The following is a 19796-nucleotide window of genomic DNA, read 5'->3' on the forward strand; positions in this document are numbered from 1 at the left end:
ATCCTCTGCCCTTCTTTGGTATGAGGAAATATGGGGAATACCAACCCTTGTTCCTCTCCGCTACAGGTACATGTTCTATTGCACCTTTCTGTAGCAGGGTTAAGACTTCCTGCAACAGGAGCAGGTCTGGATGTTTGGCAGAGTTGTATCCCGGTGGGTGATTCTGAGGTTTCTTTTGAAAAGGAAGGTAGTAACCTTGGGATACTGTTTCCAGTGCCCAAGCATCTGAAGTAATACCCCGTCATTCTTCCAGATGCTGAAAGATCCTGCCTCCCACCGGGGTCTTGTGGGTGAAATCCTCAGAGTGGTTTTGCTGCAGCTGCAGCAGCAGCTGAAGGGACAGTTGACGTTGCTAGGGCAGATCTAGTACCTTTTTCTCGCCCCCAACGAAATGTCCTTTGTCCTCTTCGACTGGCCTGTCCCCTTCCGTTTCCAAATGAGGAATAAAATTGAAAGGGACGACCCCTCCAGGAAGATGAGCCTTTGTAGGGGCGTTGTTGAGGTTGTCGTATAGCGGCACTGGGTGATTTTGCTGCAGCTTTGGAGGTCTGCAGCTTCTCCAAACTTTCATTCGCCTTGCTGCCAAATAACCTCGAGCCATCGGATGATGGCATATTGAGAAGCCTTCACTGCACATCCAGCGCAAAACCTGACTTCCTCAGCCACACAAATCTGCGTAGTACCATACTAGAAGTCATGGACCTACTGATACGGTCAGCTGTGTCCAAACCTGATTGAAGGCATTCCCCTGAAGCCTCCTTTCCATCCCTTACTATGGACAGGAACCCTTCATGTTCCTCACCTTCCGGGATGTGTTCAGCTGCCGCTGTCATGCAGTCCCACAGGGTAAATTTAAATCTTGCAAGAGTAAATGTTACATTTGTAGGTTTTAAAGCCATGCTCCTGGACGTAAAAATCTTTTGAGACCATTCATCATTCTTTTATCATCTCTATCTGGGGGAATTGTAGGACATGCAGCATTTCTAGTAGAAGTAGCTGCCTGAACTACAAGACTTTCAGGTGATGGGTATTTGCTCAAATATTCAGGCTCTGAAGAACAGGGCCTATATTTTGAAACATATTTTTTATTTACTGCTAGAATAGATTCAGAGTTTTCCCATGCAGTGTTCACCCTCCTTTGTAAAGCTACATGAAAAGGAAATAGGAGGTCTTGCTGAGGTTCCCCTGAAAGGATGTCAGACATATCCTCCTCCTGATAAACAGGTGAATTTCTACTCCACCCCATAAATGCAGTTACTCTGTTTATCAACTTTCTCTATCCTACATAAGCATGCTCAGCCGGGTCAGGCTTTTCAAATTTATATTCTGGAGATGTGTCCAGACCACTTGCTAAATTCAAGCACTCATAAGTCCGCCATCTTAGATTGAGGGTCAATAAACTCCTCAGGAACTTGTTTTGTACCACATTTCACATCAGCAAGTGAAACATCTTCTGCTGATGAATCGCCCTCATAAATGGAGGACATGGTTCTAAAGAAATCCTGTCTATTTTCTGGATGAAATACCTTCTCAGGTGGCATAGACTTCAACACAGGTGTCGATTTTGTAACTGGAATGAACGAAGTCGTTGACAAAAAAGTTGATCGCATCGACGCTGCAGTCATAACTTTCAATATCGTCGAGGTAATCTTCGACACCTTCAAAGGAATTGTCGACCCCGGCGAAAGAGCCTTCGACACCGTCGACTGTGCAATCGATGAAACCTTTTTGGGATGGGTTGTCGATACCTTGTGGTTGACCGCCTTCGATAGAGGCTTCGAGGATGTTTTAGACAAGGATTTTGATGGCGTATGAGTGTCTGACGCTATTTATTTGAGTTCTATCTCCGATTTTTGCACCGTTAGGCATTTTTTATGAGGCGTCGGGGAAGATTCCCTGGACGACACCCTCAATGATTTTTGTCGGATTTTCTCCTTTTAGATCTTGCCCTGTCACTTTTTGTATGAGCAGGGGCATGGCCTTCGCTAGACTTTTTTTGAGGGGGTCTGGGCTGCATGCTCAAAAATCTTTAGCATAGATGTTTTGAACGCTTCCCACTTTCTTGGGGAATCATGTTTTGACAGACATGTAATGACTTCGTCAGACGACGTCCAGGAAGAGGAAGAGGGAGACCGGTATCGTCTTTTCTTTGCCTTTTTTGAGGAAGAAAAAGGGGACTTTCTGGATCTACTCCTCGACCTAGATTTTTTGTGATTTTTTATGAAGACTAAGCCGAATCTTTTCTCTCTCGAAGAAGAAAACTTTGAGGATTCCTCCCCTACCGCCAGTTTACCTCTCTGTTCCTTTAAGGCCTTATGGGTCATCGACTGACGGGAACCGCACTCGCCTATATGGTGGTCAGAACCAAGGCACCAGAGGCAATTTCGATGGGGATCAGTCAGCGACAACTTTCTCCCGCATTTCTGGCACTTTTTTAATCCAGTCTTCGGCGTGGAAGGATTAGATGAAGACAACATTCTCTACGAACTGAAGCACTGTTTCTTGATCCGAAGCGAAACAAACGGAAAAACGGAACTGAAGCCAATGGGTGCGCTCGAGACATTTATACAGCGGAGGACGTCAGCGTTTGATGGATACCGCCGAGGGACATCGACGCCACAGCCTCAAGTAGAGCGCCCTCTGGTGGAGAAAGAACATTTATTCTGAAGCAGCAAAGCTGAAGGTAAGGAGTAAGAATATATCTAAGATGAGAAATACGTGGGAGGACACAATCCATTAGAAAACAATGCACACAACTGGCGAGTTAGCAAAAGACATGAAAGGCCGGTTTGTGTCAAGGAAAGATTGAAGCCACAAAATAGTGCATCTCTGAATCGAAGGTTGCTCGCGTGCTGATGAGATGCGAAAGAAAGAAAACCACTAGTGAACTTTAAAGTCCGCAGTAAATTTTGAAGCCAGTGCTACAGAGTAGCAGAGTGGTCCGGCGAAAGGAAACCACCCACTCGAAAGTCTCTGCAAAATGTGCGATATTTTTATAAAGCGACAAAGTGAACAAACTCTGAAATGCGCAATGGTCAAGATTAACCCTGACGAAAGGGGGAGGTTAAAAGGTGATTGCTTTAAGATTGTGTTATGGAACTACCAAGACCAAGAGACACTGGGGCAAATAGCATAATGGAGAGCTGAAGTGAAAGTTGAAGTGGTCCTGCGGCTGTCTATGGAAAAAGTCTTGCACATTCGAAGGTCTTCGAGATCAGCGAAAGGTACGAGCCCGACTGCGGGAGACCTGGAACATGAAATAAATTACGGTAAGGGAACCCCTAACGAATGTGAATAAAGCTTGATGAAGGTAGCCCCTGGAAATGCTGCTATTGCGAAGTCCGAGCCAGACTGACTGAGACCTACATGAACTGTTGATACCTTGAGACGGAGACCTATATGAATTTTTGTTGAACTGTGGAAGAACTTTTGGTGAACTTAAGTGACTTTAACATGGAAGGCCAAGCGGACTCGACCCACATTTTGAACTGCCTTTTTTTTTGATAACCTGAGAAAGTGTGTCATCCTGTCTAAGGGCACCGCCTTACTCTGTGCTGTCCAACCTGGGGAAGAGAGCTGACTCGGCCATCTGGATCCTTTATGGTATCACATTGACTTTCATTTGCATACACATTCCCCTTTATACATGTTTTATATAAAAGATGGGGCAGGCATTCATTTTTGTTTTTTTTAGTATAGGCCATTTTGATTTTACAGACGGACTATGACTTTGTTTTCTTTATTATTTGATGGTAGATACTACTCAAATCATGGCTATAGGGCAAAGTAGGAATTTTTCCAAACCAAGAATTTAATAAAGGTTGTGAAACTTTTAGCTCATTTGTCAGCGTCATACTTGTGATACCATGCCTTCATTACAAATACCAGTATAAAAGCTTGTAAATACTTTTTTTTTATTACAGGCTATTCTTTGGCATCACTAGTGAACAGTAATGACTAAATGACATCACTACTGCTTTGCAATCCGCTATTAGCCTTCAGTTGTGACAACAAAATGCCTGCTGCTTGAGCCAGCACTTCAAGTCGTGACAAGCTTTGCAAATTTCGTTCTTGTAAAATTGCATTCTGCGAAACTTTACAGCCATGAACTATTAAGAAACTTTTTATGGGAGTGTGTGTATTTTGTGCACGGCTGCAGTTCAACACATGCTATTGCTTATTTTAAAGAACAAAACAATAACTTCTTACATGCATTAAGTACTTAAACTATATTTCTGCAACACATTTAAAGCAGCATATTATTTTGTTTAATCCAAACCGATTCTACACGGATTATATGCATCAACAAATGGAAGATCTTAAGTAACAGGCCAGGTACAAAAGGAGATGAGCGAGTATGGCCATATCTAATAAGGAAGGAAGTATTGAGTACATTTGTAAAAAAGGATATATATATATTTTTTTTTTTTTTATTCATTTGTTTTAATCCAATTAATGATTTTTACAAAACATCGACATTTACTCTAAGTAATTAAGTTTTTTCTTGTGGAAAACTAAAAATTTCAGCCAATCTTCGGCTTTTTTCTCGTTACTCATTTAGGCATATCTGCGTGTATGAAGAGGTCGGAGTTGTTTATCAAAAGTTCAAAGTGGTTTTACAGAAGCCGTTTAATATACTGGTGTTTACAGGGGGTTTTCTAATTCACTCATCACATCTTGTAGTATTTTTGTTGTTGCCATTAACCACCTTGGCTTATCGCCACTAATCATTCTTGACCACCAGCAGGATTCTGAGTCTAGCGAGGGGTCGGACGCAAAGTATTGCATATACGATGTCCTAATTTTATCTGTTTCCATACAGTTGAGGAGGAGATGGCGTATTGTTTCTTTTTCGTTTGTCTTTTGGCAAAGTCTACAATCACTTGTGTCCGAGAGTACTCTTATAGCTTTAATTTCGTTTGTTGGAAGAAGATTGAGCCTCGCACGTAAGAGGCAATTTCTGGCTTGTTTATTTGGAAATTGTCTAATATAACTGTAGTTCATTCAGTTGTTTTATGTTCGGAGGCAGGTGAAAAGTACATTTATTTTCAGAAGCTTTTGACAAGGTCTGTATACAGTCTAGTTCTTTAATTTTCCTCTGGATTTTGATCGGGTTTTGGAGCAATTCCTCTTTGTCACTCTAAATTGATTTTAAGAGATCGAGAGTGACTTTTCTCCAGTTTTGTAGCGCCTTATTTGTGCCTGTTACCAGTTCAGTTTTTATAAGTTTGTACAGCAGTGGGCTCTTTGGGATCTAGACGTTTCCTGAATAGTCTCAAGGAATTACAATTCATAGTCCCCTGTAATGACAAAAGGCTCAGCTCTCTTCGGATCGAAAAAGGATATTCAAGTCACCTCATTGTTCTGTGACAAAGGAACTCAACATTCCACGTCCACATGCCACAAACAATAGTTTCAATATGGTTCCCCGCAGATGGCATTAGATCTTGCTCTACCAGCCGTGCCTCGTCCAGCCCTGCTGTCAAGTAGTCCTTTTTGCCAGAGGGAGAACCAGCTAAAATTTTTGATAACTCTTTGCAGAGGGTCCGATTTGCTGATGCTAAAAGCAACCCAGCATTTGCCTGGGCCAGGTTGAGTGCCGATTTTTGATGGGCCCTCCTTGCCTATGCTCCCAAGCAGCGTAATCTCACTACCAGGTGCTGTGCAATATGATGGCGCAAGTGAGGCCTTTCAGTAGAGTGAAGCTGCTACCGCCACCTTCTAGGAGAGAGGCCGATGCTGGGAAGTGAGACAAGTCTTCTCAGACAGCAAGGGCCTATGACACACATCCACCATTCTACGGACAGCCTGAGACATGCAAAGCTTCTGCATTAGATTATGTGCCTCTGCGAGCACGTCCTTTTGGTTCAGAATGCCAGTGCATCTCTGATCCAGAGATACTAACAACGAAAAAGGACTTCTGGTTCCACATGCAGGGTTTCAGGCAGCAGAATCTCTAGGAATATCAGGCGACCAGATACCCATTCATGGAATGCCAGGGCTGAGGAAGGAAGCTCTGCAGTGTTGATTGCAATATTATCGGCCGTAGCCGCTTGATCAGCAGGATCTAGAGCTCACAGTGGAAGAGGCGAAGGGGGAGGAGGCAGAATAGGTACCAGAAAAAGGCACTGCCGGCAAGGGTGGATGGGGTCGGATGAGGACTGCGATGGTCCTTCAGATAGCATAATTTCACCCAAGGGAAACCCCTTCCCATGAGGCTAGGGAGGTGAGGCTGTGAACCAATAGTCTCCATGGGGGACGGGGGTAACAAGCAGGAGGATCTCATGGAGAGGGACTCCTCTTCTGGGATAAAGGACGCAATTGAGAGGCACAGCCCCTTTAGACCGCAAGCTGATGCGAATGCCCGAATCTTCTACACATAAGCTACATGTCCAAAACCAAGTGTTATCGTGAAATATCAAACCATCCTGATATAATGGGTACAGGGACGAAGGAGAGCTTGAGAACGCTACAATCGAGCGGGACGAAGGCTTGATCAGCTGCTGTCAACTTGACTGACGTTACGCTGCTATTTAAACTGACCAGCAAAGGACTGTGTTCTTCGCCATCCTCCGACTCGTTCTGTGATGGCCTGTGCAGTTCTGGTATGCTGAAAGCTGCGATACGTCCAGAAGGAGAACCTGGCGACCGAAAGTGGCCGCATCGAAGTACTTAAGACTGAACAGGTGCTTCTGGAGACTGCAGCGAGGCACCTCTAAAAAGCTAAAGAGAGAAGCAGCGGGATGCCCGAGAAGCATCTTGTGAGTCGGTTGGGAACCGGCATAGTGAACCTGGAGAGACAGAAAGGTGATGGCTCGACGTGTAGTGGGTGGACAGTCGGGTCCTACAACGGTGCAGAAACTGCATACCTTAGCCCACAAAGGAGCCACATAGGCGAATATATGGAGAGTGTAAGAGACTGTGGTGGTGGCTTGACCTGTGGTGGGTGGACCGAGGGGGTCCAACAACTACGCCGAGACTGCCAGCAGTAACTGGCCAGGGAAAGAAAAAGCTTTATAATAAAAAAAAGTGGACAAAGAAGTCGAAGTAGAGAAAGTGGACATGTGACCCCTAGTGAAACCGGTGAAGTATTCCCAGTGAGAAGGTAACGGGAACAATTATAAGTCAGGGAGGGGGCCGGGAAGATGCAAAATTGTAAACAGTAAATAAGTCGCAGTAGTGAATCACTTTGTAACACAATTCCCTGGGCAGTACCACAAGAGTGTGGTGCTGGAGAGTCGAGAGGGACTCAGAGAGCATCTTTATCTTCCCAGTGGGGACAGAATAAAGAATACAAAGAAAGTGGAGTCTGTGCAAACCTCCATAAAGGAATTAAGAGTATTGCTGAGAACTGTAAGAGACAGTGGGGAACCAGCTAGGAGAAGGGAGTCATTCTCCTAGCCTTACAAGCATCCTGTAGAGCTGTGCTTTTCTTTTGGGCTACAAGAAGCCCAAACCTTTATGGAACATTTGCTATGAACGACCAGAGAGTCTTTGGGACCCTTTAAATCCAAGAGAAGGGAGTAATTCTCCTGGGATACGAGCACAGCCAAAACTATATGAGTTAGTATAGTAGCAGAGTAGGAACCTTTTTGACTTGGAAGGTGCCTTTTGATTTGGTCTTACATGAATTTCCTGAAGAGCACCCGAGTTGCTTTAGTTTAGGAAGGGAAACACCATTAGAGACAAGGACAGATATGTTTATGTTCCTGTTAAATAAAGGTCTACAGCAACCATCATGGCACCACTTGGTCAGTGTCGTCATTCCTTGTTGCCACATGACCCACAGTCAATGTCATGGGCGGAAGAGGCGCCACTAATGATATAGCCACCTGACTAGAGGGTGGTATCTGTAAGGTACGGAGGCGGCATGACTGCATGGCCCACTTAGAAGAGATTGGGGTAGCAGCTCATTAAAATATATCACAGAAGAATCTATTCATAGTAAGGGACTGCATTATTACCTGCATCTAGGCAACAAAATAAAATCGATCTCCGACGGGGCTGCACAGGCTGAGACAGGGGCAAGCTCAAGGTCCTTGTGTAGATAGTCAAGGAACAGAACAGAGTAGGGGGGATGGAGTCAGCAGAAGTTCCACCGTGGGTGATAGATTTTGCTGTAGGAGCCAACCACTGTATATAGAGGAAAAAAGGGACCCACTTAACACCTGTTGGACACAAACCTTCCTCACTGTACAGCCTCCTGACAGCCGTGGGCGTTCAAAGAAGCCCGGCAGCACAGGAGGAATGAGTGTGGCATGTTTTTTGCTGTTTTGACCGGTTCATCATTTTGAAAACCTGAGGACCCAAAGCATTGGCTGACCCGTCTTCCCAGTGGCCTTTATCCACCATTCTGTGAGGGTGAACCCTTGATGATGTGCCTGAATGAGCCGCAAAATTGGCTATGTGTGGTCTAGACTCTTTGTGGAGCACCTCCCACACTTTAGCCTCCTTCTGGGAAACCTAGGATGTCAATAAGGCTTTAGCACCTTTGCAGACATCCTCAGGCCCACACCCAGATTTATCTTTGGATCCTTGTCTGTAATTTGCCCCTTCAAGGGAATCCTCAGGCAGAAGCCTAGAAACGGTGGACTTAACCCACTGATGGAGCACCTCGTTCTCCATCAATGACTGGATTACAGCTTCTCTGTGGGGAACCACAAAGTCTCCTCTGGTACACTGAAGACGTTTGGGGTACCTCCCAGACTGAGAGAACCCTGAAAAGGTGTCCCCTGCCAGAGTGCCCTAAAGAGATGGTCACCCACCTGCTGCCAGGTCTTGTTGTACAATAAGTACTAAAAATGCAGAGTGGGAGGCAGGAAGAAATCTACCATCTGAGGCACCTGGTTAATCCCCCAACTGACGAAGCATTGCAGAACCAGCAGCAGCCCAAAGCTTACGGTTCCTAAGGGACTCCAAACACAAGAGTAGGGTGGAAGGGGGACTGGATGTAGGCTCAAGAAGTTCATGATATTGAACAAAAGAAACTCAAAAACAAATGAAACTTAAATATGAACTGAAATAAAATAGGTAGAAAGGCAATTCATCTTATAGCGCAAACTAGTATATGGAAATCTGGCAATAGGGTAGATTCCTGTGTGATCACATCTCTCTTTCAATTAATACCTTTAACAATCTATCTCACAGGGAGCAGATTTCTACACTGCTTAACACGTTTGGTACAGTGACATATTAAATATGTTTAATCGGGTGATAATAACTCAGATGCTGTCCACATTCTATACACACCTATTTTTAAGGCTTGCAGAAAGTTTTTCAGCCTCCTCAAGAGCTTTTTTCACAGTAGATGGCCCAAAAAACTCCTGCAAATGAAACAAAAATGTATTAGCAGAGCCGTATAAAGCGGCATGTCATTCAGACACTTGTAAAGTAAGAAACACAAAACTAACAATGCAAGACATACTACATAAACAGCTTCACCACTCCCACACCACACAGCCTCCGAAGCCACTATGTCTGTAGTAGTCTTTAAAAGAAGATAGTATAGAAAACAACCCCTAAGGAGATCTATCTGGCTTGATCTTTCACATGATAAATTAAATCTGATTTAGTTCAGAAAAAAAAAATAATCAAAGATTACTTAAATGCCCAGCCCTATAACATGTATACATTGTATTAGTGGATTTTAAAAAAAAAATAGTTATGGTTACTAGCTTTTTAAAAGGTGAAGTCCTAAAAATGTTGGGAGTGTCAACCATAGCATACAAAAACCTTATGCAAATGAAGCATTTTACTAATTAAAATTCCATCACACTATAGCACACTTCAATAAGACTATCTCTTTCGGTTAATTTTTAGTGCAATGGCCTTGGATTGCATTGGGGAAATGGTATGTCAACTTCACATTTTATAGGTAGAAAACGTACTATTAGTGCCTCATCCCGCTGGTTTCCTCTATTTTTTACATGTGTATGGTTGGGGGTTTCTGGTATGTATGATCATTCAAATTCCATACGAATGGTAGTATTTGCCAATTGTCTGAGCCTCTAATATGTGTGTATGCTTATTCCGAGCATATTGCTTGTACTTGCCATGTCAGGGATAAAGAGAGGGCAACTACAACTGGTGTGTGTGGGTGCATGTGTGCGAGGGACTGTGGAGGCGGTGTGTATGCATATTCATTTAGATAACTGTGATTATGCCTATTCCGAGCATATATGCAGTGCTTACTTACATCCCCACCGCAAAACAACTGCTGTCATCGCCCTCATGTCCAGACTAGACTAGGCCAACAGCCCATAGCTAGGCTTGCCCGAACGACTCCTAAATAAACTCAAATGCGTACAAAATGTGGCGGCAAGACTGCTCCTTAAACTACCTTGAAGAGAACATCACACCAGCGCTGAATATGCTACACTGGCTACCCATTCAACAGCAGGTCCAATTCAAATCAATGTGCATAACCCACAGAGCAATCCACGACCAAGGTGCAGAGTTCCTCAAAAGAAAACTAAACGCACATCACACTGCAAGGCCACTCAGATCCAGCAGCGACATCCTTTTGGAACCCAAATCATACAACAAGAGAAAACTCGGGGGATCCTCTTTTTCTCATCTCGCCCCAAAAACCTGGAACGAACTACCAAAGAGCATACGGAACACAAGAGATCACCTACAATTCAGGAAACTCCTCAAATCGTGGCACTTCACCCCATAACCAGAAAGAACGCTAATAAGGACATACACAGAGGAACTAAACCGTGAGAAGAGCCTACCCTGACTCCCTAAATCATCAACCCCTATAAATCAGAATATAAAGATCTATAACATATCCACTTATCAATTAAACAAACCACACCAAACATTTCCAAGGAACACCCCAGATCAATCGGAAGCGAGAGCAAGGTATGACCCAGCAGTGGCACCTGGCATCCCTCGAGGGCACAGGCAGCAATGGACCACCAACATTAATAGATAGAAAGGAGCGGGAATGATAATTCCAACTCCTAAACAGGGATTATGCTCGCCCCTTGGTGTACTAAGGTCAAAACTTAGATGGAGGCCAGCCTCAACACAGACCCTGAAACTAGACAGTCAGGAAACGGAAGAGTGGGTTATATCACCAATGGACCACCAACAATAAATAGATAGCAAGGAGCTGGTTAAGGATAATATAATCCCACTATTCGAACTAGGATACAATGCTCACCGAACCTGGGGTACTTAGCCAATTCAATCTGATGGAAACCGGCCACACTATCACCTCAGAAAGTAGACAATCAAACCAAGATAAAAAATATACCGACCCAGTATGACATCCTAATATATGAACTAAACTATAGGACATGAGACATACAACCCACTAACCAAAACCTCACATTTCTGCATACATAATTCACACTAACCCACACAACCACCTCTCTCACAGCAAACAGCACAGACTTCACCACACTGCAACAATGAACAAACAACTCATATTGCAACAGCACACAAGGACCCGCTTTGATCCTACATGCACACCCAAGCTCAACGCATAGTGAAAACCAAACTGAAGCTGGCAACAGTACACCACCTCTCACTTTATTACGCCCTCTACACTCACTAACCTACCCCCCACATTTTTGTTTACAGATCCGCCTGAGCGCCTGGAGACCAACTCTGTTGGAGACGGTACGCTATATAAATACCTTTAACATTAATATTAACATGGTATGTGTGTATTGTTCTCACTTGTGTGTATTTTTCTCACTTGTATTCCATGTGTCGCCTTTCTGTGTACAGTACTGTTGCGGTAAGTGGATAAACAGAGAACTATTATAAAGGTTTGCAATGGTTCACCATCAGTTTTATTTTGTTCTCCCAAAGCAGAGATGAGCATTGACTAAGCCCACAGAATACACTGAGCATTAGTACAATGAACACTCTGGGTTTCCCCAAATCTGCTTAGGGCAATGGTCCTCAGGCCTTCCCTCTCTCCCCTAGTTCTGAATCAAATCCTCTGCAGGAAAGATAGCCATGGACAGTCTCTGGGATTTAAAGTGTCCCGTCCATTACTTTCTTGGCTGTAAAAGATGTTAGCAAGTTCACAGGTTGATCTGCTGAGCACTCCTACTGAGTACATCCACCTGGTACCCCTTGGGTCTTCTGACAGGTGTCTGAGGTCACGCAATATGCAACTGGTTAGCCCCTGTGTACCATCAGATTTTCTTTGTTGGGCTTATCAAAATGGTCTCCCAACTTGGCCTACACAAATGACTTTGGTTCTTCGGCCCTCTCCTCCACCACTTGAGAAACCTCCCTATGGCTCAGGTTCTAAAGTTCAACACACCCTCTCCTCCACCCATCTCTCCATTCCCTCTCTGTCTCCACTCCTCATGCTTTCGGCAATCCCTCCGGCCTTCTCCTTTCCCCTTCTTACTGCTCCTCTCTCCTTCCTTATTCTCTCCAATTTCTCTCCTTTTCCCTGCCGATCTCGGATTGCGGAGAATCAAATGAGAAACCAGAAACCATGTAGCCAACTTATCAAAGCATGCAGCGTTTTGCACGTACATATTGCCTAGTGCGTGGGCAGATGCACAATATTAGCTTATTGTATGCTCATTCGGGTTGTATTATATGTGCATATTGTGTTTATTTTTTTGAGCCTAGTGTATCTGCATGCTTCATTCTTGGGCCTTTATTTGTTGTGTGCATGTTGCAAGACATTTTGTGTGGTGCGGATGCAGGGGTGTATACATACTCATCGCTCATTTACGTAAAAAGTCACTCTCCTGTGACAACAGTTCTCAAGCATTGGTATCCTTCATAGATTACAATGCTGATGAATATTCCCTGTTGTCAGGCTGTGAATCTTCTACATTAACAAATCAGTTTTAAATGTACATAACAAGAAACTGCACTTACGTGTTCCATCAGTCTCATTTAGCTAATAGGCACCCATTCCCCTATCTGCACTCCCAGTGGCCATCTTCAAATTTTTGTAATGTATGGTAATCGTCCAATTTAGAACTTCAAAAGAGGAAGGCGAGAAGATTGCATGTGTAGCTATGGGCAATACTAATGCTTGCAAACTAATGCAACTGTTTTCATCTCCAGCACTGGACATTAAGATTCACATGCTATTCAATAGATTACAAAATAGTTCAAAAGGGTCTACTAGGATGGGAGAAGGAACAAAAGAAAAAGTTTCCTCAGGTAAACAGGCCACGTAGGACCACCTTAGCAACCCTCGATTCCTCCGCTGCCTTCCTAACGATACAGTAAAACCATTTGAAGGTGTGGGTCACTTATCCGGTGGGAATCCATAAAAATGTTTTCAAGCGGTACTCCTGCCACCAGGACAGTAGTGGATGACAGGTCTCTTGTAGAGTAAGCTCTGAGACTTCCAGGGAGTGGCTGGTCAGCTTTCGTTCCTCAAAACCCGATACAGACTGATAACCATCTGGCGATATTCCTTTGGCTGTGCCACTCCGCCCAAATGCAACTATTGAGTAGAATGAAATATGTGCTTGGTGCATCCATATAATATCTCAGCACCCATTTTACATCCAACCATAGGATTGACCTCGCTTATCGATGGGTTACTGAAGAATGTTGGCAACACCAAAGGTTAGTTCAAATGAAAAAAAGGAAGGAAACTAGGCACAAACCTCTGATCTGTTTTAAGTATTACTTATCTTTTGAAAAATTAATGTTTAGTTCCTGAACTGACAGAGCTTCAAGTTCCCAAACTCACCATGCTGAATTGACTGCCACTAGAAGGACAAATTACTTACCCCTGGTAACTTTATTTCAAATGGATGTTACTCCCACGTATTCCTCATCTTTAGATATTTTCCCTTCCAGCTTTAGCTGCTTGGGCAAAAATGTTTTGCCAGTGGGCGCTGTGTGTCGATGCGGTCGTCTCGATGTCTCTCAAGAGCCTCCGTCTTGAGGTTGACGTCACCGCGAGTATATAAAACCCGCACAGCGCCCGTTGGCTTATTCACCTCCTCACAGTATAACCGCCATTAGCGTGTCCAAGACAGTATCAGACAATGAAGGAGTGTAAGGTGTAATGCACAGTAATTCTACAGCGGGGATAGACTGGGAGGGGCGATGAGGAATATGTGGAAAGAACATCCAGTCGAAAGAATGTTTCCAGGGGGTAAGTAACTTGTTCTTCGAACCGATTGTGTCTTCCCACGTATTCTTCATATTTAGATGGACTCCCAAAGCAGTGACAATTTTGGAGGAGGGAGTATTGAATTTATTCTCAAGATTTGTCATGGACAAAATGTAAAACCGCCTTTCCAAATCCTCCTTCCTGGCCTGAAGACGAATCCAGGCAGTAATGTTTTGTGAATGCGTGAATAGTAGGCCAGGTGGCTGTTGCACAAATGTCATTTATCGGCACCTCAGAAAACGTAGCCATGCCCATTGTGGATCGAGTCCTCGGGCCTTCTCTGGGATCTTTTCCTGCATTCTGTAATGTCTTTTGCTTTGGGACCGCCATTCCCAATTTGTGTCCGGTGTACCCAACAAAGAGTTGTCATCTTGTCGTATTTTAGCCATATGTGAAATGTAAAAATGTGTGCCCTTATTGAATCTAGCCTGTGTAGCCTTTCTTCCTCCTTGCCAGGATGTGGAGGCTGATAAAATGTGGACAAAACAATCTTCTGTGAGATGTGAAAATCCAACACAATTTTCTGAGCAAATGTAAGCTTAACCCTTAGAACAACTTTGTCCTTATAGAAGGTTGTGAACAGTGGTTTACAAGAAAAGGCCTGTAACTCGCTCACCCTGCCGGCTGATGTTAAAGCGACTAATAAGATGGTCTTAAAAGTCAGCAGTCTCAATGGGCATGAGTGGAGCGACTCAAACGAAGCGCACAGAAGACATTTTAGTACAAGATTCATATTCCCAAACTGGAACTTGAAATTGTATAAGGAGGGGGTGGAGCGGGGGGGGACATTTGTGAGCCCCTTTAGAAACTGTATAATCAATGGCATTTTGAAATATGAAACTTCTTCCGACATGCGCTTGAAGATTGAAAACGCAGCCAAGTATACTTTTGATAGTTCCAAGCTGGAGCCCCATATTTACCAGCTGTAATAAGAAAGACACCACCATAGGTGTATCGCACTGAAAAGTGTCCACACTCTTTTCCCACCACCAGCTGCAGAATTTGTTCCAACATCAGTACAAGGATTTCATTGCTGGCCTTCTGTCGGAAAGCAAAATCTCCATTAGGTCATCCAGGAGGTCCCAATCTTTGTATCTCAACGTCTCAGAAACCATACGTGAAGGTTGAGTTCTTGACCTCTGGATGGAGAACCCAACCCCCCTCTCGCGAGAGAAGGTTCTCTCTTTATGGAAGACGCATGTAGGGCCGATGGACATGTCCAGAAGGTTCAGGTACGACGTCCTCCTGGCCCAATCCAAAAACGATTAGGATCATGAATTTCCTGAATTTTCCCAACCTCCTGATGATTTAAGGAATGACAGGGACTGGAGGAAAAGTGTACAGGAGTGGAAACTACCAGTTCACTAGGAACATGTCCCCTAGCGCTTCTCTTGGGGGAAATTTCCTGGAGCAGAACAGTTTTCACGTTCTGCTGACACTGGTCACAAACAGATCCACTTGAGGAGTTCCCCAAAGGGCAAAGATCTCTTGAAGACATCCTGAGATAGTTCCCACTCGTGGGAGATTGTGCTCTTCCTGCTCAGAGAGTCCACCGCCATGTTCTCCTCGCCAGCTAGGTGAATTGCCGATAGGGAGATTCATTCTTTAATTCCTAGAACCAGAGCTGCATTGCCTCTCTGAACAGTGGTAGTGACCCTATACCACCTCTCTCTAGTTGAGGTTGTACATGGCCACTGTGTTGTCCGTCATCAGGACATTCTTTCCCTGTACAGCGGGTAAAAAGGGTTTCAGCACGAGTCCGATTGCCCTCAGGTCCAAAAGATTGATGTGTAGTGAGGCGCCCGTAACTACTGTGATCTCTGGCTTTGGTTGCCAAAAAGGTTCTCCCTTCAGAAAAAAGTTAGAGGAGCAGGTGGACATGTCATCCTAGCTCCTGCTCCCTTGCCTCCATCATATTGGAACAGCAAGAGAAGATCCCTATGTGGAACACCAGGTATTGAATGTCCCAATACTGCATCAAGCGTATGAGAAATGTTATGCACTCAGACAGCCATATCAAATGTGCCCCGGCAGTGAAAGTATTGAAGGATGTCTGCACACACCATTGGATATCGAAGCACTATAAGTGAAATTGGACATGGGCAGAGTGAATTCATGAAAGAAAGACACACTGAAACGATATGCAAATACTTAAAAGGATCAATTATAAATTATTCACTGTAGACACTAACTTACTCCTAGACCATAGTCCCCTTTTCTCCATACTGTATGGGCTTCCCTCGCTTGGGATGGGAAACAGAACCCTTTTCACCAGAAACAAATTGTCTTCCCTTTTAAATTCAGATACGCGCGAGGGCGCGACCCCGGGAGCATGCGCTCCCCTGACTCTGCCCACCGGTGCCACTCCTCAGTCCCTTTTGACGTGTCCGCTATGTTACAATGCCTAATGACACAGGTTTTATAAGGAGGATGGTGGGACGTATGGAGGAAAGGGGACTATGGACTAGGAGTATGTTAGTCACTACAGTGAGTAACTTATAATTACTCCTATGTCCCGTCCCTTCGCTCCACACTGTATGGGCGATTCCAACAGAATGAAGCCCTGGAGAGGAGAGTTGCCCCTCAAGGAAAACAGGTTTCTTAAAAGTGCCTGACCAAATGCTGCATCTGATCTGGCACTGGCGTCCAAGCAATGGTGCTTGCAAAAGGTGGATCGAGAGACCCAAGTAGCTGCCTTGCTGATTGTCTGCAAGGGCATGTGCCTTCGAAAGGCATGCCTTGGCTCTGATCGCATGGGCATGCATGTTTGCTGAGAAGTTCATGTGCGGCCCCTCATAAGCTTCTTTGATGGCCATCAGCATCCACCTTGCAAATGACGCTTTGGATGCTTTGCCGTCTGGTTTTGACCCACCAAAAGTGACAAACAAGGGATCCGAGTTACGGATGGTCTTGTTCCTGTCTAGGTAGAATCTCAGGGCACGTCTGACATCCAGACAGTGCAACATCTTCTCTGCCTCATCCTTCGGATTTGGGAAGAAGGTCGAAGTACCATCTACTCATTAAGGTGAAAGGATGACACAGCCTTTAGGAGGAATGAAGGGTGTGTCCTAAGCAGCACCTTCTCCAGGTGGAATGTGGTATATGACTCTGATGCCGCCAGGGCCTGCATCTCACTAATGCTGCGCGCTCAGGTGAGGCCGACAAGAAGCGCAGTCTTGCTAGTAACAAGCCTGATGTCCACTGATGCAATGGGCTCAAAAGGCTTGTGGGCCAGGCCGTGTAGAATCTGATAAAATGAGGAGCCTGGATTTGTTATCATTAGAGAATCATTACTCTTTGTTACAGAACCATTATCCAATCATTACTCTTTGCTTTGGAATCATTCCATTATTGCATCCTGTTTAAGCTATCCATTGTACATTGCATTTGCAATTTGCATTTAGAATGACACACTGTCATATTTGAAATACCATGTAGAGTCATTAAGAATGACACATTGGTATGTTTTGTAGTTACACGTACAGATGTATGCATTGTACAGACACCATGCACGTAGAGTGTGCACTTAAAATATGCTTTGAGCATATAGATAGCGCTTGGATTTGCGAGAAGAAAGTGTAAACGCTAGAAAGCATTTAGCTGGCATTATAAAGCCATTTCTGGATGGAGACAGAGAAGTGCCACTGGGCTCTGTGCAAAGTTGTTATGGTACACTGTGAAAGAAAGGAATTCGTAAACATTTGATAAGAGGTCGCCTTTGCCTTAGTAGAGACGGCCTGGCCTAATCAGCATAGCATGGCTTGTGTGCTTCGCGGAGACAGAAAAGCATGGAGGCAGCGCCACATGGAGAATGGCAGAGTGTGCTTTTGCGAGGAGAGATGGCCTGTTCTCTGGAGGAAAGAGGATTTTGTGAAGCCAACAGTGGAGTGAATGGGTATGAATGGAGAAATAGGAGGCATGCACCACAGACAGAAAGGCCATGACAGAGATATGATGTCCAATGTCACATTGACACAGAACACGACAAGAACACTAAGTGAAAGTACATTGCAAACACAGACTTTCAGGCACGTTCATATTTAGAAAATGCTGACAGAGAAAGAGACATTCTTAGTAGAGAACGAATGTAACCATAGGGATTTGAGTGCGTCATGGAATAGTATAACCAGAGGTGAAGAGAAGGGAGTGTTGGAGATGGTGCTAGATGATGATGGAGTTCGATGAGGGAGAGGTGTCTTGGTGGAGCAGCATCTGATGAGGCCTTGATGAGATCGATCTGGCAGAGAGAGAGCGAGGCCTGGCTCTGAATGACTGGCTGGTTGCAGAGTAGCGGGAGAGGAGAGACTTGGAGAGACTTGACAAAGACAGAGCTGGAGAGGGGCTCATGGCCTAGACTGACTGACTGATTGATTAGAACAGACACTCACACAAAGAGCTTTGGGTTTGGGGAAGGGGAAATCAGACAGGGATCGTCTTAGAGAGTGAGTGTGAAGTATGGTGTGGATTGGAGAGGAATGCTGATGCTTGCATTAGACTGCATTAGAATTACAGGCTTGCATTAGAAACCTGTAAGGCTTATAGTTATTGCATGGTAGATTTGCACCAGAAGCATAAAAGGTGCAAAGTTGAGATTTGCATAGTTTTGGTAATGCTTGCATCATGCCTTGTTATGCATAAATTTATTCTATTGTTATAATTGAATCGATTCATGTGTTTTCTTTGTGTCTTATGTTACTGTGCCCATAGGAGTAAGATAGGTGTATGTTAGGCGTAAGATAGGAGTAACACAGTGCACATAGGCCCTGAGATACGAAAGCAGGGGGGGGTATAGTGATCCACACCCCCCTAGGAGATTGTCTAAGACAGGTGCATGGTTGCCCAGGGGGGCAAGATCATGGTAGGATTTGTTTTACGAGTCACACAGGCGGCCAGCACCACGTAGAGGTCCCAGGCCGGGCGTGGCCGCATGACTGGAGGATGCAATCTGGTCAGGCCCGCTAGGTGTTTTTTGACCAACGGATTGGAGGAGGAGAAGAGATTATCACTGGAGTTTCTATAAGCTCCAATGGCTGCCTTATAAGTACAGCAGGTGTCAACCTGGACACCTGAATGATGTCCAAATTGTCCTGTGACAAATGTAAATGTCTTAAGGTGACGTGCTCAGGCACCAAGCTGCTAGGGCTAGCTTCTCTGGCATGGGATGTATCAATGTGCCGCCCTGCTGGGATAAGAGTGAGACAGTCCCACTGCAGGAGGACTGGAGGCTGACATGACAGCCGGAGGAGCTAGGAGAACCAATGTCTGGCCGGCAACCACAGGGCAATAAAGATGAGGCAAAGCCGCTGCGACTCCCCGACCTTGCAGATGACCTTGTGTATCAACTGGGTCAGACGGAAAGCATATGCCCACATGTCACTCCACTGAATCTGCAAAGCGTCCCTCACTGAGCATCGGCCCTGTGCCTTCCAGGAAGCATACTGGTGACATCGCCTGTTGCTCCCGGTGGCGAATAGGTCACATGAGGATGGCCCCAACTGTTGAAGATCTCCTTCAGGACATGCTTGCTCAACTGCCATTCATAGTATCATCCAACCTGCTGAGTCTGTCAGCTTTAGGTTGGCTTCTCCTGGGAGGTGGACGGCCAAAGGGTAAATGTGCGGCAGTGCCTACTCTCAAATGTCGATGGACAACCTGCACAGAGGAGGAGACC

General features: G+C 44.8%; 1 protein-coding gene across 2 annotated transcripts in view; it reads right to left on the reverse strand.

Moving 5' to 3' along the window:
• Positions 1-19796, reverse strand: part of USP8 (ubiquitin specific peptidase 8) — a 1053131-nt gene that overhangs the window by 851922 nt on the left and 181413 nt on the right. For both annotated transcript variants that reach the window (XM_069624966.1, XM_069624967.1), the window contains exon 4: positions 9250-9323. In XM_069624966.1, coding sequence (XP_069481067.1) covers positions 9250-9323 — 74 coding nt within the window. The remainder of the gene's footprint in view (positions 1-9249; positions 9324-19796) is intronic.

This window comes from Ambystoma mexicanum, chromosome 11 (assembly GCF_040938575.1).
Source record: "Ambystoma mexicanum isolate Mex_15411 chromosome 11, UKY_AmexF1_1, whole genome shotgun sequence".
Lineage (NCBI taxonomy): Eukaryota > Metazoa > Chordata > Amphibia > Caudata > Ambystomatidae > Ambystoma > Ambystoma mexicanum.